Source organism: Eptesicus fuscus, chromosome 21 (genome assembly GCF_027574615.1).
Source record: "Eptesicus fuscus isolate TK198812 chromosome 21, DD_ASM_mEF_20220401, whole genome shotgun sequence".
Classification (NCBI taxonomy): Eukaryota; Metazoa; Chordata; class Mammalia; order Chiroptera; family Vespertilionidae; genus Eptesicus; species Eptesicus fuscus.
In genome coordinates this window covers 43,933,575-43,958,647 of record NC_072493.1, presented here as the reverse complement: position 1 = coordinate 43,958,647, position 25,073 = coordinate 43,933,575, and the positions used below count along the sequence as shown (strand labels likewise).

Here is a 25,073-nt window from a genome sequence, read left to right as displayed (position 1 = left end):
CCGTTAGCTTGTCTTCCTTTCCTTCTCTGTCCGATGGAAATGGGGGTGGGAAGGCCTGACGCCACTCTGCCCCCCCTCCCAGGACTCAGGCACAGGGTCCGGGCCCAGCACAGGCCCGTGGGCACCGCCGTGGCCTCCAGCACCTGCCGCTCCGGGCAGCCTGGTCCCCTTCCCCAGCAGCGCCTCCAGCCTCCTCCCTGCCACCCCGCCCTCCCATTCCCCACCCAGCCCCTGCCTCGCCCACCACTGCGCCTTGTCTGGCGCCTCTCGGTCCTTCGGTTCCCCTGTGAGTCTAACTCGAGTCCCTGCAGCTGCTGTGAGGCCCACGGGGCCCAGACCAGCTGAGGGGCTGAGAGCAGCATGGAGCTGGGGGCCTGGCCACGGGGAGGCTGGGCCTCCTTGCAAACACTCCAGGAGGGAGAGGCCGGGGAGGGGACAGGACAGGACACTGGGACCTGCTCGCAGGGGCTCGTGCAGGCAGCCAGGGGCCCCGGGGGGAGGGTTGGGGGAGCCTTTCTGCTGGGCTCTTCCCTTTCTCAGCCACCTTTGTCTCGTCTGTCTCTCTCTCCATCCCCACCTATTTATCCACCTTTTTGAAATCATGCAAAGCACTAAGTTTTTTAAAAAATATCTTTTTATGGATTTCAGAGAGGAAGGGAGAGGGAGAGGGAGAGAAACATCAATGATGAGAGAGAGAATGATTGACTGGCTGCCTCCTGCACGCCCCACCCTGGGGATCGAGCCTGCATGTGCCCTGACTGGGAATTGAACTGTGACCTCCTGGTTCACAGGTCGATGCTCAACCACGGGACCACACCAGCTGGGCGAGAACTAAGTTCTGAATCTGGCTGACTTCTCCACTGACTGGCCAAGCACTTCCTCTCCCGGCCTCAGTTTTCAGCTCTGTGAAATGGGCACAGTCTTCCCAACAGGGAGAGGATGGGATGAGAGGAGGGCAGGGAGGTGAGGACGGAGGCAGCAGCGGCCGTGAGCTGGGTGACGGGGCCCTCACTGAGCCTCTCCTCTCTCTCTCCCCACAGCCCCCCGGCGCCCACGCGGAGCATGAACAGTGAGGATGGCGCGCGCCTGCGGCTCCACGTGCCCCCCACTGCCGCCCGGTAGGATGTCCTGGCCCCACGGGGCCCTACTCTTCCTCTGGCTCTTCTCCCCACCCCTGGGGGCCGGCGGGGGTGGCGTGGCCTTGACCTCGGCGGCCGGAGGGGGCTCCCCGCCTGCCACCTCGTGCCCCGCGGCCTGCTCCTGCAGCAACCAGGCCAGCCGGGTGATCTGCACGCGGAGAGACCTGGCCGAGGTCCCGGCCAGCATCCCTGTCAACACGCGGTACCTGAACCTGCAGGAGAACGGCATCCAGGTGAGCCCGGCCGCCGGCGGGGGTGGGCACGGGGGTGGGCACGGGGGTGGGCACAGGGGTGGCCAGTCCCCGCTCCCTGCGTGGGCGAGGGCCTTCTGAGCGACCCCGCCCGCTCTTCAGGGCGGCCCCTGGGCACTGGGGAGACGGTGCCTGGACCCCGTGTTGGGCTGGGGCGGAACCGCCCGCGCCCCGCACAGCGGGACAGGCCTGGCCCGGAGTCGCAGGCCGCGCTGCCCGCTCTGCGGTCTGTGTGCGGCCCGCCGGCTGCGCGGCTTCGCCCACGTTGGCAGGGTCTGCGCCTGTTTCTGCAGCGGAGGAGCCCTGCCCGCGGGGTTGGTGTGAGGCTCAGGGCTGCACGCTTGTCGGGGTGTAGAATCGTCCCGGCCCCGCGAGCCCGCATCGCCGCCGGCGCGGGAGCTGGAGAGAGCATGGGAGCCTGAGCCCGCGCCTGGCGCCCTGCACGCGGCTGGTGCTCCCGGGGCGGCTGCCACCTGGTTAATCACGCTGTGACGCAGGGGCCCTGAGTGAGGCTTTGGGGAGAAATGTGCCTGTTGGAAGCTGGGTCCCTCCTCTGCTCTGTCCATGCCTGGGGCCAGGTCATCCGGGTTGTGGGGGCGTCCTGGGCACAGTGGGGGCGTCCTGGGCACTGTGAGGGCGTCCTGGGCACTGTGAGGGCGTCCTGGGCACCGTGGGGGCATCCTGGGCACTGTGGGGGCATCCTGGGCACCGTGGGGGCGTCCTGGGCACCGTGGGGGCATCCTGGGCACTGTGAGAGCATCCTGGGCACCGTGGGGGCATCCTGGGCACTGTGAGAGCATCCTGGGCACTGTGGGGCTGTCCTGGGCACTGTGAGAGCATTCTGGGCACCGTGGGGGCGTCCTGGACACTGTGAGGGCGTCCTGGGCACTGTGAGGGCGTCCTGGGCACCGTGAGGGCGTCCTGGGCACTGTGGGGGCGTCCTGGACACTGTGGGGGCGTCCTGGACACCGTGGGGGCGTCCTGGGCACTGTGGGGCATCCTGGGCACTGTGAGGGCATCCTGGGCACCGTGAGGGCATCCTGGGCACTGTGAGAGCATCCTGGGCACTGTGGGGGCATCCTGGGCACTGTGGGGGCATCCTGGGCACTGTGGGGGCATCCTGGGCACTGTGAGAGCATCCTGGGCACTGTGAGAGCATCCTGGGCACCGTGGGGGCATCCTGGGCACTGTGGGGGCGTCCTGGGCACCGTGGGGGCGTCCTGGGCACCGTGGGGGCGTCCTGGGCACACTGAGGGCGTCCTGGGCACCGTGAGGGCGTCCTGGGCACCGTGGGGGCGTCCTGGGCACCGTGGGGGCGTCCTGGGCACTGTGGGGGCGTCCTGGGCACCGTGGGGGTGTCCTGGGCACTGTGAGGGCGTCCTGGGCACCGTGGGGGCGTCCTGGGCACCGTGGGGCGTCCTGGGCACCCTGAGGGCGTCCTGGGCACCGTGGGGGCGTCCTGGGCACTGTGAGGGCATCCTGGGCACCGTGAGGGCATCCTGGGCACTGTGAGGGCATCCTGGGCACCGTGAGGGCATCCTGGGCACCGTGGGGGCATCCTGGGCACTGTGGGGGCATCCTGGGCACCGTGGGGGCATCCTGGGCACTGTGAGGGCATCCTGGGCACTGTGGGGGCATCCTGGGCACCGTGAGGGCATCCTGGGCACCGTGAGGGCATCCTGGGCACCGTGAGGGCATCCTGGGCACCGTGAGGGCATCCTGGGCACTGTGGGGGCGTCCTGGGCACTGTGGGGGCGTCCTGGGCACCGTGGGGGCGTCCTGGACACTGTGAAGGCATCCTGGGCACTGTGGGGGCATCCTGGGCACCGTGAGGGCATCCTGGGCACTGTGAGGGCATCCTGGGCACCGTGAGGGCATCCTGGGCACCGTGAGGGCATCCTGGGCACCGTGGGGGCGTCCTGGGCACTGTGAGGGCATCCTGGGCACCGTGGGGGCGTCCTGGACACTGTGAAGGCGTCCTGGGCACTTTGAGGGCGTCCTGGGCACCGTGGGGGCGTCCTGGGCACTGTGAGGGCATCCTGGGCACCGTGGGGGCATCCTGGGCACTGTGAGGGCATCCTGGGCACTGTGAGAGCATCCTGGGCACCGTGGGGGCATCCTGGGCACTGTGGGGGCATCCTGGGCACTGTGAGGGCATCCTGGGCACTGTGGGGGCATCCTGGGCACCGTGGGGGCGTCCTGGGCACTGTGAAGGCGTCCTGGGCACTTTGGGGGCGTCCTGGGCACTGTGGGGGCGTCCTGGGCACTGTGGGGGCGTCCTGGGCACCGTGGGGGTGTCCTGGGCACTGTGGGGCATCCTGGGCACTGTGGGGGCGTCCTGGGCACTGTGGGGCCCTCCAGGGCACTGTGGGGGCATCCTGGGCACTGTGGGGGTGTCCTGGGCATAGTGGGGTGTTTTGGGCACTGTGGGGGCGTCCTGGGCACTGTGGGGCCCTCCTGGGCACTGTGGGGGTGTCCTGGGCACTGTGGGGGCGTCCTGGGCACTGTGGGGGCATCCTGGGCACTGTGGGAGCATCCTGGGCACTGTGGGGGCGTCCTGGGCACTGTGAGGGCGTCCTGGGCACCGTGGGGGCGTCCTGGGCACTGTGGGGGCGTCCTGGGCACCGTGGGGGTGTCCTGGGCACCGTGGGGGCGTCCTGGGCACCGTGGGGGCGTCCTGGGCACTGTGGGGGCATCCTGGGCACTGTGGGGGCATCCTGGGCACTGTGGGGGTGTCCTGGGCACTGTGGGGGCGTCCTGGGCACTGTGGGTGTTGAGCAGCATCCCTGGCCACTAGGTCCAGTTCCCAGAACGTCTCCAGATGTTGCCACACATTCCGGGGCCTGGCCCCTGGCTGAGACCCACGTTCCAAAGGTGTGGGCTCAGGTTTGCTTTAGGATTCCACACCGAGTTAAACTTGCATCTGGCTAAGGCGAGCCTGCCCGTGTGTGCACGGACCCCGTTTCTCAGTGAGTTCGCAGCCAGCGAGCGTCTAGTTTGAGAAGGCAACACCAGAAGCTGGGTCATCTTTGAGCACCTTTTTTTTTTTTTAATATATTTTATTGATTTTTTACAGAGAGGAAGAGAGAGGGATAGAGAGTTAGAAACATTGATGAGAGAGAAACATCGATCAGCTGCCTCCTGCACACCCCCTACTGGGGATGTGCCCGCAACCAAGGTACATGCCCTTGACCGGAATCGAACCTGGGACCCTTGAGTCCGCAGGCCGATGCTCTATCCACTGAGCCAAACCGGTTTCGGCTCTTTGAGCACCTTTTACCAATGAATTTTCCTAGATGCTGTTCAACGAGAAAACAGGTGTCGGTCAGTCCCCGTCCCCCTGCAGCCTCTCCCTGCCCCCCGACTGTCCTGGGGGCCTGGGACCAGGGCTGTGAGGGGGCAGCGCCCAGGGGTGGCCATGGCGCCAGGACCAGGAAGCCAGAGTCGGGGTCCAGGAACATCGGGGCCTGGCCACATGGCCCCACCTCGCTCCTGCGGGACCCACCATGTCCTCTGCTCCGGGCCACCTCCCCCGTCACCTCCCGAGTCCCCCTCCGTCCCCCCAGCTGCAGCCCCTGAGGGGGGGACACTGACTCCATTGTCACACACACCGCCCTGCCCTCCACCTGTCCCCCATTTCCTCACCTGGCGGTCAGCAGATGCCAGTCCCGGGTGATGCCCAGATCCGCACAGCCCATCCCGCCCGCTGCCTTCCATCCGTCCGTCTGTCCGTCCTAGGGGGCGGGCAATGATGAACAGGGATGGCGCTTGGCGGGCCATGGCCTTCGAGAAGCCGGTGGCTGTGGAGTTGGTCCACAGGGCACGGCTGGGAGGAGCTCTGGGTCCCTCCGACCGACCGCAGCCCAAGGCCAGGCAGCGCCCCCTCTTCTCTTGACGGGGGAGCTCACCAAACAAACAGTCCAGTCCCACAGGCGGCCGCTGAGCGCCAGGTGCCAGGCCTGCTCTGGGCGCCGGCACAGACCCACCCAGGACACAGGGAGCTCACGGGGGGTGGGGGGGCCCACAGGGCACCCGCACCCCCAGCTCCTCGCACCTCCAGTGCCCCGCCCATCCTCCCAGCGGCCACCAGAGGCGCCCGGGACACACCCCTCTGAGGACCGCAGTCCAGGCTCTTCGTTACCACCCAGGTCCCCACAGGGGCGCCCCCTCTCCAGCCTCCCGGTCACTCTGAAGCCACTCTGAAGCGCTGAGGACTTAGTCCCCTGCCCTGGGTCCCCCACGTGAGCCCCTCCCGGTCCCCGCCTTCCTCTCTGGGTCGCAGCCCCTCCCCCAGCCCCCCAGCCCTGCCCTAAACGCACCTGTTAAAAGCCTCCTGGTTTCCTTCTGTGTGGGAGGCCATGACCTGGGCATTCGGGACACATCGGTGCCCGACTCCGACAGCCAGGCCCTGCCTCCCTGCGCCCACGGCCCGTGGAGACACAGACGCGGTCAGTCAGTGGCGCGTGTGCCCAGGGGTGTGGGGAGGAGTGGGGGAGGGGCGGGGGCGCCGCTGTGGAGGCAGGGAGGCTGGTGGAGGTGGCACAGGTTTGGAGGAGGTCGGGAGCCTGCGGGCATCTGGGGAAGCGCGTTCCCAGCAGGGCTTGTGGCGGGGGAGGGGGGGGGTGGCTGAGAGGGGACAGTGACGCAGAGCCCGCTGGGCCTTGCGGTCACAGTGAGAACTTGGGGTCACAGAGGGAGCCGGGGTGGCTGTGGCAGAGGCCGGGCGGGCTCTGATGGGGGTTTGAGGCGCTGGCACAGGCCGCGGACCCGGGACAGCCGGCGGCTGGTGCAGAGCTCAGGAGGGCTGCGGAGGCTCAGACAGGCAGGTGGGGGGGGCGGCGGTGACCAGAGGACTGGTTCTGGGTCTGTTTGAAGGTGGAAATGGCGGGGTTTCCCTGCAGGGGGGAGGTGGGAGGGAGGCAGAGAGAGAGGATGGCCCCGGGTTTTAAGCCTGAGCTGGCCCCTCTGGTGGGACCTGCTCGCTCATGCGCCTGTCACCCTGACTCCAGGCCACCGGCCTCCAAACCTTTGGGTCCACATCCCTGTCAGAGTCCGCATGTGGCCCCGCGGACATACATGAGTTCATGTGTAAGTCTCGCTCAGTCTCCTGCACCGTGGACACGAAAAGGCACACACAGCCCGGCCGGCGTGGCTCCGTGGTTGAGCGTTGACCTATGAACCAGGAGGTCACAGTTCGATTCCTGGTCAAGGGCACGTGCCCGGGTTGTGGGCTCGAGCCCCAGTGCGGGGTGTGCAGGAGGCAGCCGATCAATGATTCTCTCTCATCATTGTTGTTTCTATCTCTCTCTCCCTCTCCCTTCCTCTCTGAAATCAATAAAAATACTTTTTTTTTAAAAGAAAAAGTAAAGGCACACCAAAATGGGCTCCCTTCACGGGTCCAAATCCCAACACTTTCATTCCTCATCCTGGGGTTCCTGCACCCCACGCTGGAGACCACCGACTCCTGACACTGCCCGCTCCCCGCGGGCAGAGGGTGCCCGTCCACGAGAGCGGGTGCTGGCTGTGGCCCACGCGGCTCAGTTGGTTGGAGCGTCATCCTGTGCACAGTCGCGGGTTAGACTCCCTCCCGGTCAGGGCACGTACCTGGGTTGCAGGTTCGAATCCCAATCGGGGCGCGTGCGGGAGGCAACCGATCGATGTTTCCTTCTCACATGGATGTTTCTCTCTGTCTCTCCCTCTCCCTTCCTCTCTCCACATATCAATGAAAACATTTCCTCAGGTGAGGATTTTTTTTCTTTTAAGAGCAGTAGATTTGGCCTCCTTACCAGGCACCTTGTAGGTGGCTGGAGTGGGACCATCTGGGGAGCAATTAGAGGCGCTTTTAAAAATAACAACTCTTTAATTATACAAATAAAAAAGTTTAAAAACCACCCCTAGTCCCACCATCTGGATATAAATAACTGCTGCTCAGCTTTTGTTTTAAAAGCCTTCCTGGCTCTTTTGTGCGCCTCTGTGCATGTATTTTTAAATTATTGATTACAGAGTGAATGCAAATTCATTTAGAAACACTAGAAAATCCAGCTAAAACACAGGACAAGCCAAGCGAGACTCCACAGCCGCCCGGGACGCTCTCCACACACATCCTCGGCACATGCACAATGGGCTGGGGTTAGGAAACCCATTTATAGCTTTTCTTTGTTTCTCACTAGCCGGTTTGGCTCAGCAGATAGAGCGTTGGCCTGCGGACCAAAGGGTCCGGGTTCGATTGCGGTCAAGGGCACGTACCTCGATTGCAGGTTCCTCCCCGGTGGGGGCCCTGGTCGGGGCTCCTGCAGGAGGCAACCAATGGATGTTTCTCTCTGTCTTTCCCTCTCTCCTCCACTCTCCCTAAAAATCAATGGGAAAATATCCTCAGGTGAGGATTAATTAAAAAAAAAAAAAATGAAATCGCGCCATTTCATGTGGGAACGCCAAGTGCATCTCCTTGGGATGATGGTTTAGTCTTGGGGAGAGTTAAACGCCCTTCTGTGACATGGCAGGGGGGGCGGGGAAGGGGGGGTGGAGGTGGTGGTTGGAATGCCTTTGTGGGCAAGATAATTTTTCTTTTAATCACCGGCCTTCCATGAGGTCCCTCATTCTGTTTGAGGTTGGACTGGGCGTGTGAGCCCGGGCCACGGAGAGGCCTTCAAGGCAGAGGCCTGAGGACCAGCCTTCCCTCTGCCTCGTAGCCACAGTGACCTGAAAGAGCAGATTGGGCTGGGGCACTGGCTGGGGAAGCATCCGTAGCCGGGCACCCCTCGGGGTCCTGGGAGTGGGGGGTGGGGCTCTGCTCCTGCTCCCCGGTGAGGGCCTGGCTGCAGTCTCCGTCCTCCTTCACCGCCTGCTCCTCCTCCGCTCCGTCCCCTCCTCCCCGCAGCCAGCCACCCTCCTCTGTTTACTGTGGGTCTTTCTGCGTGTGTGTGTCCTGGAAAGCGCTTACTGTTGCTTTGTGTGCGTGTATTTTTAATTCATGTAAATGACGCTGGGTTATAGATGGCTTTCTTTGTCTCGCTGTTTTCCCTCGGCCGGGGTTGATAAGCGCCATCCACGTGGCTGTGTGTGTGTGTGTGTGTGTGTGTGCACGCGTGCGCGGGCAACTGCCTGCTCCGTTGCTTTAACGCTGCAGAATTCCCCTTGATGGGCGCCCCCTCACGCCCTGCCCCCCACCCGTCAGGACAGACACCCAGGAGACTTCCAGCTGCTCCCACCACAAATCCTCCCTGGGGACCCTTTGGCGCCCGCGTGACAATGTCTTGGAATGTGCCCCTGGGGGACTGGTGGCTCAGAGGACATGCACTCGGCCTAATAACAGACCGACCGAGGCTTGTAGCCGGCCGCCCTGGGTCCCTCGGGGCCCGTGAGGTCATGTGCACAGGGTGTGTGACAGCTCTTGGCAAAGACTGCGCTTCTGTCCTCAGAAACGACCCATCCCAAGGAGACACTCATGGGTGCTGCAGGGTTAGGCCGAAGGGCAGCCCAGCCTCCATGGGGCTGCAGAGGCAGCCCGCGAGTCTGATGGTGGGCGTCGGGTAAGCGAGTGGCCGAGCATCTCACGCGGGAGGTCATGGGTAAGCGAGTGGCTGAGCATCTCACGCGGGAGGTCATGGGTAAGCGAGTGCCCGAGCATCTCACGCGGGAGGTTATGGGTAAGCGAGTGGCTGAGCATCTCACGCGGGAGGTTATGGGTAAGCGGGTCGCCGTGCATCTCACGCGGGAGGTCACGGGTAAGCGAGTGGCCGTGGATCTCACGCGGGAGGTTATGGGTAAGCGGGTCGCCGTGCATCCCACGCGGGAGGTTATGGGTAAGCGAGTGGATCTCACGCGGGAGGTTATGGGTAAGCGAGTGGCCGCGCATCTCACGCGGGAGGTCATGGGTAAGCGAGGTCCGTGGATCTCACGCGGGAGGTCATGGGTAAGCGAGTGGCTGAGCATCTCACGCGGGAGGTTATGGGTAAGCGAATGGCCGCGCATCTCACGCGGGAGGTTATGGGTAAGCGAATGGCCGCGCATCTCACGCGGGAGGTTATGGGTAAGCGGGTCGCCGTGCATCTCTCCCGGGAGGTCATGGGTAAGCGAGTGGCCGTGGATCTCACGCGGGAGGTCATGGGTAAGCGAGTGGCCGAGCATCTCACGCGCGAGGTTAGCGGCTACTGAGAAGGGAAGTGAGGAATATTGAATGACACAGGAAAGTGCTTCACATGCAATATCGAGTTTTCAGAGGATGCGAGCAGGATGTCCGATTTGTTTTACAACTTAATTTAAAAAGCAGCAGCAGCAGGGACCACCCAAAACTGCCAGCAGCGCTTCGGCCTGGGGGACAGTGGGGATCTGACATGTTGTGAAGCCCCCTGGGCCTCAGTTTCGTCCCCGACCTGGGGACGGCCACCGCCTGCCCCCGTCACTGAGAAGTCGCGCCTCCTTCCTGGACAGCGTGTACTAAGCACCGCCATGTGCCAGGCGCGCTCCGCGGCCCTGGGGACGAGGTCGCCAGCAGATCACAGCTGAGAAGGCGACAGCGAGGCCGGCCTCGCCGCGGTCACTGTCATCCTGCTGCACTCAGAGGAGCGTGGGCCTCGGGCGCCTGCTGAGCGCCCAGCCCAGCCCAGTCCAGTCGAGCCCCCGCCCCGGAGTGCACGGCCCCCCGACTTCGTGGACACCGGCCCCAGTCACCGCTGGCCCAGTGCTCAGCTCAGAGTTGAAACGTGACATGGCCGAATGGGAGAAGCGCCACGTCCTGGAGAGCCACGTGGCTTCTGAGCCTCATGACAGCCCCAGGGAGGGACCGTGGGGGTGTCATCCCCACGTTTCACTTGAGCAGACTGAGGCCCGAGAGCCAGAAGACGCTGGCCGCCACTACGTCCCCCCCACACACACACACTTTGAGCGCATCGCCTGCCCTCCCCCCACCATCCCTCCCCCGCCCCATGGCTCCAAGTCCAAGTTCCACAGTTCTCTAATTTCAACATGCTGGCCACCCCCCCACCTCCCCCCGACCCTATTCTTATCCCCATTTTACAGACCAGGACACTGAGGCGGGAGCGTGAGAGTGCTGTGCAGGAGGCCACCGTTAGCAAGGGGATTGGGACTTAGCCGGGCAGGCTGGCTGCAGAACTTGATTTCTCTCTCTTTTAACTCGAGGATATGTTTTTTATTGATTTTTAGAGAGAAGGGAAGGGACAAAGAGAGAGAGAGAAACATGGATGTGAGAGAGAAACATCGATTGGTTGCCTCTCATATGCACCCCAAGCGGGGATTGGACCCACAACCTGGGTATGTGCCCTGACCGAGAATCGAGCCCACAACCCTTCGGTGCAAGGACAACCTTACAACCCACTGAGCCTCCCGGCCAGGGCTCAACTTGACTTCTTTCTCTTTTTAAAAAACAATTTTATTTATTTATTATTTTGTTGTTGTTGTTAATCCTGACCCGAGGTTATTTTTCCATTGATTTTAAGAGAGAGTGGGAGAGAGAAAGACAGAGAAACATCGATATAAGAAAAACACATCTGCACGAGCCCCGGCCAGGGCCAGGCTGGGGAGGAGCCTGCAACCGAGCTACGTGCCCTTGACCAGAATTGAACCCAGGACCCTTTGGTCTGCAGGCCGACGCTCTATCCACTCGGCCAGACAGGCTAGGGCTGAGCCTGATTTCTTTTTTCTTTTCTTTTGTTTGAACTTGATTTCTTATCGTGCTTCTGATGCTCCCTAATTCGCAGCTCTCTGGGCTCCGCGCCTGGTGACAGAACTGTGACCCAGGCCTGGCTGCGTGGGCACAGCCCTCAGGGCTCTGGCCTCCTCCTTGCACATTGGGATGCTCACCCACCTCCCGCCCCCCTCCTGGCCTCTGTCTCCCTCCCCTCGCCCCACCCCCAGCCGGAGCAGCCACATCATCCCTGTTCCCCTTGCAATAGGCACCTGCCCCAGCGGGCTGTCGGGTCCCAGCCACACCACACTCGGGGCGCCCTCCGCTGGGCCCAGACGCAGCCCCAGCCCGCGCCCCTCCGCACATGAGTCTGGTCTCCACCTGGAAACCGGCTCTGAGCGGGAACCCAGCTGACACCTTGAGTCCCTGCGCCCCCCACCGCGTGTCTGACAGGCCCGGCTGGTGCACCTGCAGCACCCAGTCCTTTCCTGATTGGTTTCTTGAGCACCTACTGTGTGCCCTTATTGCGCACCTACTGTGTGCCCGGCGCTGCACCAAGCACAGTGAGCAGGGCAGGTTCACATCGCTGCCCCTCACGAAGCTGGGCAGAGAGACAGGCAGAAGGCGCACAGCACAGCTGACCCCTGGACAGTGTGAAAAAGCACATACAACATTTACTCCCCCAAAACTTGCTTGTCCCTCGGTGTCTACCAGGGGAGGGGGGTAGTTGATTCCAGGACCCCTGCCAGACACCTGTGTCTGCGAATGCTCAAGTGGGAAACGGTGTGGAACAGTGAACGCAGCGTCCGCCCTCAGCATCCGCGGGCTCCCAACCACAGACCCAAACCAGCTCAGGGTTAACGGGAAAAGCCCACATTACAAGTGGACCCGCACAGCTCACACCCGGTTGGTTGTTCGAGGGCAGTGCTGCTAGCTGGAGCTGAGAGCTGAGAGCTGAGCCAGACAGGCAGGAGAGGGGCAGGGGGGAGGGGGGCGCCTTCCTGGGAGGGCTGACCGCTGACCCCACTGCCTTAGGCCAGGTGGGAAGGAGGGGGCATGGCCTGGGGCCTCCTAGCAGGGACAGTTAGTATTTGTTGTTGGTGGAGGCAGAGGTGAGGTGATATTGACCGAAATAGCATAATGGTCTTCCCTAAGGGAGGAGACACTGGTTCTTTTTTCTTTTTTTTTTTTTTTAATATATTTTTATTGATTTCAGAGAGGAAGGGAGAGGGAGAGAGAGATAGAAACATCAATGATGAGTGAGAATCATTGATTGGCTGCCTCCTGCATGCCCTCTACTGGGGATTGAGCCTGCAACCCAGGCATGTGCCCTTAACTGGAATCGAACCCGGGACCCTTCCGTCCGCAGGCCAACGCTCTGTCCACTGAGCCACACCAGCCAGGGAGACACTGGTTCTGCGTGGCCACCTGGCGCTGGGCTGGGCTGTGTTGTCTCTGTCTGTGCTTTTTCTCATTTAGTCCTCAGGCCCTGTCCCCCCTGCAGAGGCGGGAGGCCCGGGAGGCCGGGAGGCTGGGGAGGCCCAGTCTAGGCTGAGTGGCTCACTGAGTGAGGTGCCCGCCAGGCCCCAGCCATGTCCTAGGGGTTCCGGGTGCCCCCCCTTATCTCCAGGAAGGAGGAGACATGAGAAATCCCCGTGAAAGTGGTTGGAAAAATAACCAGTGATTTTTAAAATTGCGAATGTAAAAAAAGAAACTAACGGGGAAAAACACAAAAGTGGAGCTTACAAAATTTTTACCGTTTCATTGCATTCAAAACGTATAAAAACAATTTATCTCCATAGAGTTTAAGATGAACGATGCACTTAATCATTTTCCTACCTCGGTTAAATTTTAATAAAGGATTTCTCGGCAGTTTGTTTTCTTAAAAACCCCAACAGAACACAGTGGTTTTTTCCCCAGCGTCAGTAACATGTGCTCACCACAACGGGAGCCGGAGGATGAGGGCGGAGAAGCCCCATGAGGTGTCTGTGTCCTTGACCCGGGACACAGAGCCGGCCTGGGTGGGGGTGGGCTCAGTAAATGGGGGGACGGAGTGAGGGGACCAGGGGACTCAGGCAGGTAGGCGGCTGTCAGAGGCAGGACCCCAGGCCTCGCTTCTCTGCTGGGGGCAGGGGGAGTGTCTGCCCCAATACTAGGCCCACCTTGTCCACCCCACCCCCCTGACCGTGGCCACCGGGGTGCCCGCCCTGGCCTCAGAGAGAGTTTGAGCACCTGCTCTGCTGTGGGGGGGCCGCAGGCCCGCCTCCCCGCTGCCACCCGGGCGGCCCCGGTCCCCATGGCGCTTCCTGATGGTGTGTCATTATCATGCTCAGTGTCTCTCCTCCCCGCCGCGGGTCAGCTCCCAGCTCCGGGAAGAGGGCTGCGGCTCTCTCGTCCACGGCTGCGTCCCCGGAGCCCGGCGTGGAGCCTGACACACAGCAGGCGGCCAGGGACTACCTGTCAAGTGAGCCCATGGACACACGGTGACGTCTGAGCACGGAGCGGGCCGAGCCGCTCAGACACACACTGACACGGCGGGCGGGATGGGGACCTCGTGCTCCGATTCCGGAGAACCCTGGCCGGGCGGCTCAGTTAGAGTGTCGTCCCGTGCCCCAGATGGCCGCGGGTTCGACTCCCCAAGCAGCCGGAGGGAGGGCGTGTGGCGGGGAAGGGAGGCAGGCCGCCCGTTGCTGCAGGTTGGACCCCTGGCAGGGGGTGTGCAGGAGGCAGCCGATCCACGTCTCTAGCTCACATCCATGTTTCTCTCTCCCTAAAAAGCAATAAACATCTCCTCGGGTGAGGACAGAAAATTAAAGAACTAAAATAAAATAGATTCAGGGGAAGCGGGCTGCTCCTGGCTCCCTCTGGCCTGTGATGGTTTCCTCAGATGAGGCCTCCCATCCGCTCCAGAGTCGCTTTTTCGGTAACGAAATGGGCAGTGGATGAAGAGGAGGCATTGGACGGGGCCCGAGAGGGTACCCGGGAGGTGTCCGGGCAGATGAAAGGGAAGGGCGTTCTGAGCAGAGGGAACAGCATATGCGAAGGTGGGGGACCTGGTGAGAGAGTTCCCGGAGCTGAGACTGGCGACAGGCAGCTGGAGTGAGGCTGCAGGGGAGGGGGTCGTACGGAGGGGCAGGGGGAGGCAGCAGGTGCCCGGCCAGGCTGGATGGCCGCGGAGGGCACTGGCCAGCCGTGGAGGGCTGTGGAGGAGGACAGCAGGGTCAGCCCTGGGTGTGGCGAGGCCCTGGAGATGAGGGTGGAGGGAGAGGCTGGAGGCCGGGCAGGCTGCGGCCCGAGCTGGGTCGTGGGGTGGAGAGACGTCGGCTGAGACATTGACACAGAACTGCGAGGCGGCCGGCGGACCCCGCGGGGAGGCCCTGGGTGGTGCAGGGGTCCAGGCTGCAGGCCTGCTCTGGTCTGGGAAGGTGAACCGGAAGGGCCACGTGGAGAACAGGGACCCCAGGAGGAAGCGGGGGGCAGAGGGGGAGGCAGCGCATCCTGCTGGGCGTGCAGATGGGCTGGCTGGCTCCCGGGGACCCCCCCCCACCACCACGTGTCACCAGGACAGGACGAGGGGCCGCCTCCCAGAGCGCTTCCTGGTCTCAGCTTCTCAGCCCGAACGCAGGTCCAGGCCCCGGTGACCAGCCGATGGGAACTCCCTCTCCATTATTACTGTGACTGTTATTTTTAAATTGTTTTTTAAAATATATTTCTATTGATTTCAGAGAGGAAGGGAGGGGGAGAGAGAGACAGAAACATCAATGATGAGAGAGAATCACGGATTGGCTGCCTCCTGCACGCCCCCCACTGGGGATCGAGCCCGCAATCCGGGCACGTGCCCTTGACCGGAATCGAACCCGGGACCCTTCCGTCCTCAGTCCTCCGGCTCTATCCACTGCGCCACACCGGCGGGGTGGTATCGTATTAACAGAAGCAGCGCGAGGCCTGCTTTGAGCTCCGCCAGCGTTTCGCAGGGCGATGATACAGGCGACGTAGGATGGGTGCGTGGTCACGATGTCCCCGGACGTCCCGGGCTCCGGCCGCGCCACCGGCACCGGCCCCTCCAGGACCCGGCACGCGGGCTCCAGACGTCTGACCAGGAAAGCTGCTGTGGTGGCGCCATTCAGGCCGCCGCGGGATGAGGAGGAGGCGAGGCTCGGGGCCCCCATGGCGGAGCCAGGGCTGCAGGGCTCAGCCCCCCAGTCTCCCGGACAGCCGCGGGGCCGACGAGGATCTCTCCAGCTTTCCCCTGTCCCAGGCCATCGTCCCCAGGAAGCCACGTCCTGCAGGGGCCACTCCTTAGGCCTGTCACCCCCAGCCAGCTCCCTCCGGAAGGGACTCACCCCTCCTTTGCGGAGGTTTCTCCAGCTCTGAGAGCCGGCATGTCACGGGAGGAAGCTAGAGAAAGCGCAAGCCTATTGAAGAAATAAACGCCCTGGCCGGTATGGCTCAGTGGATAGAGCGTAGGCCCACGGACTGAAGGGTCCCGGGTTCGATTCCGGTCAAGGGCACGTACCCTGGTTGCAGGCTCCCTGGCCCTGGTTGGGGTGTGCAGGAGGCAACCAATCAAATGTGTCTCTCACATCAGTGTTTCTCTCTTCTCTCCTCTCCCCCTCCCTTCCACTCTCTCTAAAAATCAATGGAAAAATATCCTCTGGGTGAGGATTAACAAAAAATATAAAAATAAAAATAAATAAAACAATTGACTTAAAAAAAAATAAATAAATAAAGAACGGACCCGTCCATCCGGCAGAGGAGGTGTGGTTGGGGAGGCGTCGGTGGCCATGGCGGCGGCACTGGGGCCGAGCCCGTGACCACCCCGGGACCGCGGCCGGGAGAGGTGTGTGCCACCCAAGTTTGTAAGAATGAAAAGGTGATGGGGGAGACCCCCTGCGTCAGACACGTCGAAAGGGGATCGGGAGGGTGTGCGCAAGTCGCTAACAGAGTGAATTCTGGGTAGAGGCCCTTTGGCTGAGTTTTCTGATTTTTCTTTTCTTCTTCTGCTTTTTCCTAAAATGAGCATATATTGCTTTTTTTATTTTTTTATCCTCACCAGAGGATTTTTTTTTTCATTGATTTGTAAAGAGAGAGGGGCCCTAGCCGGCTTGGCTCAGTGGGTAGAGCGTAGCCTGAGGAACAACGGGTCCCGGGTTTGAGTCCGGTCAAGGGCACGTAGCTCAGTTGCAGGCTCCTCCCCGGCCCGGGCCCTGGTCAGGGTGCGTGCAGGAGGCAACCAATCAATGTGCTTCTCTCACATCAATATTTCTCTCTGTCTTTCCCTCTCCCTTCCACTCTCCCTAAAAATCAATGGAAAAATACCCTCAGGTGAGGATTAAAAAATAATAAAAATAATAAAGCGGCTGTATCGTTTTTTAAGAAGAGAGGGGGGGGGAAGGGTGAGAAAGAGAGAAACATCGATGTGAGAAACACGGATCAGTTGCCTCCTGTGTGCATCCCAACTGGGGATCGGACCCACGACCTCGGTATGTGCCCTGACTGGGAATCGAACCCACAACCCTTTGGTATGCAGGACGATGTGCAACCCACTGAGCCACCCAGCCAGGATGCGTATATATTACTTTCTCGGCAGAATAAAAAGGTGGATGGAGATTGCTCTGTTAGTCTAACCTGGCACCCAGCGTGGGCCTGGCCTCGGGAGAGGCCGGGGGTGTTTAGTAGGGGAGAGGGGAGGGGTCAGCCCCTTCCTGGACCTCTCCTCCATGCTCTGTCAGCCCAGGTCCATCCTCTTGTCTCTGTGAGCCCTTCAAAGTAAGCTAAGGAGCCCCAAGTTTGGGTTTTTTTTTTTTTTTTTTTACTTTTTTGAGAAAGAGACAGACAGACAGACATGGATCTGTTGTTACACTTACTTATGCATTCATTGGTTGACCTTGTATGAGTCCTGACCAGGGATGGAACCTGGAACCTTGGTGTAGCGGGACGGTGCTCTAACCACTGAGCTACCCGGCCGGGTCAGATTCCAAAGTGTTAAGAGCCCACGCATATCTTCCTCTGTCTCTTGCACCCTGAGGCCCCAAGGACCTTCCCTCAGGCCAGGTGCCAGGTTGTTTTCCGAATTCCCAGGAATCTGGTTTCCACGCAGGGAATGGACCCCTATTCTGGTCAAAGAGGACCCCCCCGCCCCACGATGGGAGAGTCTGAGAGGGGCTCCTTTCAAATTCACTCGCTTAGGAAACCCAGATCCTGAGGGTGCACTGCTGCCTGCAGGCCCTGAGGCTGAGACCCAGGCCTGCCTCCTGGGAGGGGGTGGGGGGGGGTCTCTGAGGAGAGACAGCAGACAGGCAGCTGGTGCAGTGGAAGCCCAGGTGGGGGTGACAGGGCCAGGACAAGCCTCCAAGCAGGTGACCCCTGAGCGGGGTGTGGAAGGCAGAGGGAGAGGCAAGGGCAGAGGCATGGGGGAATGCGCTGGGCTCAGGGAATTGCTGGGGGGGCGGGGGGCGGGGGATTCAGGAAGGATGGGGGAAGGGGAGGGGGCAGTCATGCCAGGCCCCTGTGCTTTCCAGGGCAGGGACTGTGTGTTATATGGGATGGACCGTCACACTCGGTCCTCTTGGTCTGCGGCAGGTGTGGGCTCTGGGAGTGACAGGGGCTGGGGGGGGCGGGGCTGTGAGCAGGAGGGACTGGGGACTGTGGGTAGGAACAGACCTCCTGGGGCCGGGGGTCCAGGGGGGCCCAAGCCATGGACGGGAGAGCTGGAGAGGAGGGGATGCAATAGGGAGTCAGCGGACTGAGGGCCGGCTCGGCGGGCGGGGGGGGGGGGGGGGTACAGAAAGTGTCAGACTGACCAGCCATCTCTGGGTGTCGCTGCCCTGGGGCCTTCTCCACCTGTGGCGGCCGTGTGGCCTGTCAGCGGCTCAGGGCTGGAGGCCCCTCCTTCCTGGCAGTCCCGTTTCATAGGGGGGGGGCGGGGGGGGAGCAAAATGCGGTTGTGCTCCCGCAGCTCGGGAGCCCAGGAAGCGCCTGGCAGCCCGCACGGCCTCACACGCCATCACGCGGACGGAAAACACGCCAGGGGTTTGGAAGCCTGAGTGTGAAGACTGGCACACTCTCCCTCGTCAGTTTCAGCTCAATTACACGTTGAAATCATAATATTTGGGACCTAGTGGGCTAAATAAACACGATTAAAGTTGATTTCACCGGTTCGGGGTTTTCTTTTTTTATTATTATTATCCTCACCCCGAGGATATGTGTGTGTGTTTTAATATATTTTTATTGATTTCAGAGAGGAAGGGAGAAGGAGAGAGAAACATCAATGATGAGAATCATGGGTCGGCTGCCTCCTGCACGCCCCACACTGGGGACGGAGCCTGCAACCCGGGCGTGTGCCCTGACCGGAAATCGAACCATGACCTCCTGGTTCATAGGTTGATGCTCAACCACTGAGCCACACTGGCTGGGCCCCCAGGATAGATATATTTATTGATTTGAGAGAGAGAGCGCAACAGTGATCGGTTGCCTCCCATGCTGTCCTGACCAGGGATTAAACCTGAAACCTGTTGGTGTCCGTGATGACACTTCAGCCACCTGAGCCGCCGCCAGGGCTTGGGTTTCCTCTGAACGTGGCTTTTGGGAAACGCGGGATTAAAGAAGCGTCCTCGCTGCGTTTTCGTTGAAGTGGCGCACACGGGGCGGGTCACTGTTCCACGAGCGTGACTCTCCCCGGAGCCGTGTTCCTCATGCTGGGTGCCTCCCAGGCACCATCTTGTTTCTTGAACTTTTAAAAAAGGGTTTGTGTACTTCTTATAAAAGTAAGTGTGGCCCTGACCGGTCTGGCTCAGTGGATAGAGCGTCAGCCTGCGGACTCAAGGGTCCCGGGTTCGATTCCGGTCAAGGGCATGTACCTTGGTTGCGGGCACATCCCCAGTAGGAGGTGTGCAGGAGGCAGCTGATCGATGTTTCTCTCTCATCGATGTTTCTAACTCTCTATCCCTCTCCCTTCCTCTCTGTAAAAATCAATAAAATATATTTTTTAAAAAGTAAGTTTGTCCATTGAAGAAAATAAAGAATACAAATCGCCCATGCTCCCCGCCAGCGGGAGGCCACGCTGAGAAGAGCGCAGGCTGGGTCCTTACAGCCCCTTTCTGTGGGAGGACACGGGGCACAGAGAGGCGCAGTGACCTACCCAAGGTCACACAGGAGGGGCGGCCCACCTGGGGTTGGACACCTCATTCCTCGGCCTCCTCTTTACGTTTTGCGAAGTCGAGACCACACAGTCTGCTCTTGGGCACTCTCCATTCCCCCCGATATGATGATGCGAGGGTCCCCCGCGACATTGGCGGGGCTTCAGGAATGCCGTCGCATGGCTGTGTGGACTTCTGTGCCTCAGTGTACCCGGCGCAGTGAACGCTGAGGAGAATCTGGCGAGACTGCCTCCCAGGCCTTCCCCAGCCTCAACCCTGAGAGGCGGCAGTGGCCACGTTCAGGGGTTAAGAGCCAGGACTCTGGAGCCAGATAGCCTCGGTCCACCCCTCCTGTGTGGCCTTGGGCAAGTCACTGCACCTCTCTGTGATATCTGTGTTTTCTGATGGTCTTAGGCGACCCTGCTAGCGGTTCTCAACCTGTGGGTCACGACCATCGGAAAACACAGATATTTACATTACGATTCATAACAGTAGCAAAATTACAGCTATGAAGTAGCAGCGAAAATAACTTTATGGTTGGGGGTCACCACAACATGAGGAGCTGTATTAAAGGGCCGCGGCGTTAGGAAGGTGGAGAACCACTGCTATAGGCGCTCTGATCAGGCTTTGCCACCAAACGGATTTGGTGCCAAAGTTCTGTGGCAACATCTTGTGGTTTTCTGAGCGTGTGGATTCGAGTTGCAGGTGTAGAATACGTCACACAGGGCGGTTCGGAGGACTAAATCGGTTGTTGCCCACCAGCATTTCCTAGAGGGTCTGGCACCGAAGACGTGTTCAACGTGTGTTAGCTGATTAGTCTTTTTTTAAAAATATATTTTATTGATTTTTTACAGAGAGGAAGAGAGAGGGATAGAGAAGTTAGAAACATCGATGAGAGAGAGAAACATTGATCAGCTGCCTCCTGCACGCTCCCCACTGGGGATGTGCCGGCAACCAAGGTACATGCCCTTGACCGGAATGGAACCTGGGACCCCTCAGTCCCCAGGCCGACGCTCTATCCACTGAGCCAAACCGGTCAGGGCTGATTAGTCTTTTTTATTGGGGTGTAATTTACATATAATGAAATGCCCCTTTTATGTGTACAGTTTGGAGAGTTGTGACAGTTACATTCACCCGTGGAGCCCCCCCCGCCCCCCCCCCCTAATTTGGAACATTTCTATCACCCCAGGAAGCTCCCTCGCGCCCCTTCCCAGCCTGACTCCCCAACACGCATGCTCAGACACACCCTTAGCTCGGCCCGGGAGCAGAGCGAATGGGATCCCACGGCGCAGGCGTCTGGCTCCTCCCACTCCACACAACACCCGGGAGATGCATCCGGGTTCCTTTTCACGACTGCGCCGCGGTGCTCCGCTGTTCGGACACAGCGCACGTCCCTTCGCCGTGAGGGGCATCGGGGTGGCTTCCTGCGGGTGAGGCTGCAATGACCACAGAGCCTGTGGGCGCCCACCCCAAGCGGCCGCATGGGCCTCTGCTCCCAGTTCTCGTGGGAGAAGCCTTAGGAGTGGAAAGGCTGGGTCCCGTGGCAGCTCCGTGTTTACCTTTGCAAGAAACCATCAGCCCTGCCAAGGTTGTGGGTTCGATCCCCCGTCAGGGCACATACAAGAAGCAACCGATGAGTGCACCAATAAGTGGAACAACACATCAATGTTTCTCTCTCCTCCCCCTTAAACATCCATAAAAATCTATTTTCAAAAATCAAGCCCTAACCGGTTTGGCTCAGTGGATAGAGCGTCGGCCTGCGGACTGAAGGGTCCCAGGTTCGATTCCGGTCAAGGGCATGTACCTTGGTTGCGGGCACATCCCCAGTAGGGGGTGTGCAGGAGGCAGCTGATCCATGTTTCTCTCTCATCAATGTTTCTAACTCTCTATTCCTCTCCCTTCCTCTCTGTAAGAAAAATCAATAAAATATTAAAATATAATTTTTTTTAAATCAAACCGTTTTTCCAAAATGGCATCACGGTCATACTCTCCCACCAGCAGAGGCGGGAGAGCTGGGCCCCTCTGCCCACGGCCGCCTGCACTTGGCGCCCTGGTGCTTATTGTCCGTTGTTACCTGAGTTACTGATGGTGTCTCCCCTCCCCCCCCCCCCCCCCCCACCAGGTGATCCGCACCGACACCTTCAAGCACCTCCGCCACCTGGAGATCCTGCAGCTGAGCAAGAACCTGGTGCGCAAGATCGAGGTGGGCGCCTTCAACGGGCTGCCCAGCCTGAACACGCTGGAGCTGTTCGACAACCGGCTGACCACGGTGCCCACGCAGGCCTTCGAGTACCTGTCCAAGCTGCGGGAGCTCTGGCTGCGCAACAACCCCATCGAGAGCATCCCGTCCTACGCCTTCAACCGCGTGCCCTCGCTGCGGCGCCTCGACCTGGGCGAGCTCAAGCGGCTGGAGTACATCTCGGAGGCGGCCTTCGAGGGCCTGGTCAACCTGCGCTACCTCAACCTGGGCATGTGCAACCTCAAGGACATCCCCAACCTGACGGCCCTGGTGCGGCTGGAGGAGCTGGAGCTGTCGGGCAACCGGCTGGACCTGATCCGCCCGGGCTCCTTCCAGGGCCTCACCAGCCTGCGCAAGCTGTGGCTCATGCACGCCCAGGTGGCCACCATCGAGCGCAACGCCTTCGACGACCTCAAGTCGCTGGAGGAGCTCAACCTGTCCCACAACAACCTGATGTCGCTGCCCCACGACCTCTTCACGCCCCTGCACCGCCTCGAGCGCGTGCACCTCAACCACAACCCCTGGCACTGCAACTGTGACGTGCTCTGGCTCAGCTGGTGGCTCAAGGAGACGGTGCCCAGCAACACCACCTGCTGCGCCCGCTGCCACGCGCCCGCCGGCCTCAAGGGGCGCTACATCGGCGAGCTGGACCAGTCGCACTTCACCTGCTACGCGCCCGTCATCGTGGAGCCGCCCACGGACCTCAACGTGACCGAGGGCATGGCCGCGGAGCTCAAGTGCCGCACGGGCACCTCCATGACCTCGGTCAACTGGCTGACGCCCAACGGCACCCTCATGACGCACGGCTCCTACCGCGTGCGCATCTCCGTGCTGCACGACGGCACCCTCAACTTCACCAACGTCACGGTGCAGGACACGGGCCAGTACACGTGCATGGTGACGAACTCGGCGGGCAACACCACCGCCTCGGCCACGCTCAACGTCTCGGCCGTGGACCCCGTGGCGGCGGGAGGCGCTGCCGGCGGCGGCGGGGGCGGCCCCGGGGGCGGCGGGGGCGGCCCCGGGGGCGGCGGCGGCGGCTACACCTACTTCACCACGGTGACCGTGGAGACGCTGGAGACGCAGCCCGGCGAGGAGGTCCTGCAGACGCGGGGGACGGAGAAGGAGCCGCCGGGGCCCACGACGGACGGCGTCTGGGGCGGGGGCCGGCCTGGGGAGGCGGCCGGCGCGGCCTCGTCGTCCACCACGGCGCCCGCCCCGCGCTCCTCGCGGCCCACGGAGAAGGCGTTCACGGTGCCCATCACGGACGTGACGGAGAACGCGCTCAAGGACCTGGACGACGTCATGAAGACCACCAAGATCATCATCGGCTGCTTCGTGGCCATCACGTTCATGGCCGCCGTGATGCTCGTGGCCTTCTACAAGCTGCGCAAGCAGCACCAGCTCCACAAGCACCACGGGCCCACGCGCACCGTGGAGATCATCAACGTGGAAGACGAGCTGCCCGCCGCCTCGGCCGTGTCCGTGGCCTCGGCGGCCGCCGTGGCGGGCGGGGGCGGCGGGGGCGGGGACAGCCACCTGGCCCTGCCCGCCCTGGAGCGCGACCACCTCAACCACCACCACTACGTGGCGGCCGCCTTCAAGGCGCACTACGGCGGCACCCCGGGCGGCGGCTGCGGCGGCAAGGGCCCGCCGGGCCTCAACTCCATCCACGAACCTCTGCTCTTCAAGAGCGGCTCCAAGGAGAACGTGCAGGAGACGCAGATCTGACGCGGGGACCCTGCGGGAGGCGCAGATCTGGCTCCGCCCCGGGGCGGGACCGGCTCGGGCCGGACTGGGACCCTCCCCCGCAGCCCCAGCCCCGCGGACCCGCTGGGGGGACGGTCGGGGGGAAGACGGGCTCGGAGCCTGCCCGGACCCCAGGGCGGCTGGCCCCGCGGGGACAGGCTGGGCCCCGGGCGCGGAGCCCGTGGTTCCGGCCTCGCCCCCACCCCCGGTGACTGGAGGGGATGCGGGATTCCTAAGTGGCCAGGACCCACCCCTCCCGCGCCCCCCGCTTTTCCTCGCGGCTCTCCCGACCAACCGTCCCGCCCTCCACCTTCCAGGGGAGAGAGGAGCTTTTTTTGAGGGGCGTCTTTCCCCTCATCCCCCCAACAACCCTCCTTTTAAGATTCATTTTTTGCAGTTTGACGCCTGCCCCCCCTCCCACCCGTCCACCCTCGAAACGGAAGAGACAGACACGTGGTCGTCGGCGCCTCCAGACACCCTGGCCCCGCCCCCTCCCGCGCCCCCTCGGTCCCCAGGGCCCTTAGCTGGGGGGGCGCCCCAGCGCTCACCCCCCGACACACACACACAGACTCTTTTGATACTGAAGGGAGGTTTGCGGCAACGACTACCTGCTCTGTAATTACTTTAAAAAAAAACATGGAAAAAGTAAAAAAATATTTTTTGGGTCATGAAGGCATGGAAAAGAGAGAAAACGAAGTGAATGTGGATGGGGAGCTAAAGGAGAGGGTGTCACGGGGCCTGCAGGGGATTGTGACCCTTCACCCTTTTCACCCTTGACCTCGGAGGCCCCAGGAGGGGCCCCATCACCTGGCACTAGTATGTCATCTCCCCGCAGCCCTTCTGAGGCAGGTCCTGGGGTGCTCTCTCCGCCCCCACCTCTCGGCAGAAATGGAGGGGCCCGTACTAGTTTCCTGGGGCTGCCATAAAGACTGGGCGGCCCAGGACAGCCGGAATGTGGTGTCACAGGTCAGGATCCGGGAGTCTGGGGGCGGGGGCCGGGGGGGGGGGCCTGGCTGGTGACCCCAGACGTTCCTAGGCTGGCGGCAGCTTTACCCAAACCTCCCCTGCGTCCCCACGTCGCCGTCCCTCTGAGCGTGCCCGCCTCTGGGTCCCAGTTCCCCCTTCTCATTAGGGGGCCGGTCATGCTGGGTGAGGGCCCTCCTCCCCCAGCCTCGCCTCCCCGGCCCATCTGCCAGGACTGTGCCCACGTCAGTCACACTCACAGGTCCTGGTCAGCACTTCAGCGTGTCTCTTGGGGGGGGGGCACAATTCCAGCCGTTACAGAGCCGAGCCAGAGCGCCCACACTGTTCACACTGCCCAGCAAAGCGGGTCTCTGTGAAGGGGGGTGACCTGGGGCCGCTGGACCAAAGGAAGCCACACACTGTCTTGTAAATGCAGAGGCTGGAGGAACGGGGTCCAGGCCTGGGGGGGCGGGGGGCAGGCTACACCGTCCCTCAGGGCAGGTCTGCATGCAGAGCCCCACCCCCAGGGCTAGCAGCCAGGCAGTGGGAGCAAACCCAGGGGTGAGCAGGGAGGCCAAGGTGCTGGCGTTTGAGCCTCTAGGACTGGTTCCCAGGGGCGGCCATCCGTGCTGTGGACAGACAGAGGCCGACAGAGGCGGGTCCACTCGGGCTCGGCCACGCACACGCAGGGCTGGGCCCCGGAGCAGGCCGGGTCTCAGCCCCTTCTCCCCCCGCACCCCAGCCCAGCCTGGCCCCGTACAGAGCAGGGCTGGGTGCTGTGAAGGACACCCAGGCCCCCGGAGTTGAGGACAGAGGTGGGGGCCCACAGCCGTCTATCTTAAAGCAGCTTCTTCCCTCATGGGCAGGGGCAGCAGCCGCCGTGGCTGGGATCTCGGGCCCTTCCTGTCAGCGCCGGTCTGCTCTGCGCCTGTCGACTTGGGACTCTCCCTC

General features: G+C 61.8%; 1 protein-coding gene across 1 annotated transcript; it reads left to right on the top strand.

Moving 5' to 3' along the window:
* Window positions 1-1,075: 1,075 nt before the first annotated feature.
* Window positions 1,076-23,788, top strand: LRRC4B (leucine rich repeat containing 4B). The gene is made up of 2 exons (XM_054710825.1): window positions 1,076-1,372; window positions 21,294-23,788. Exons 1-2 carry the CDS (start codon window positions 1,076-1,078, stop codon window positions 23,139-23,141), a joined length of 2,145 nt encoding a protein of 714 aa, XP_054566800.1. The 3' UTR covers window positions 23,142-23,788.
* Window positions 23,789-25,073: the final 1,285 nt, after the last annotated feature.

Bases quoted from the DNA above. Each gene is read 5' to 3' on its own strand.
- LRRC4B (XM_054710825.1), top strand. From the start codon at position 1,076: ATGGCGCGCGCCTGCGGCTCCACGTGCCCCCCACTGCCGCCCGGTAGG. The intron at 1,373-21,293 runs GTGAGCCCGGCC...CCCCCCCACCAG, and splicing joins TGCAGGAGAACGGCATCCAG to GTGATCCGCACCGACACCTT.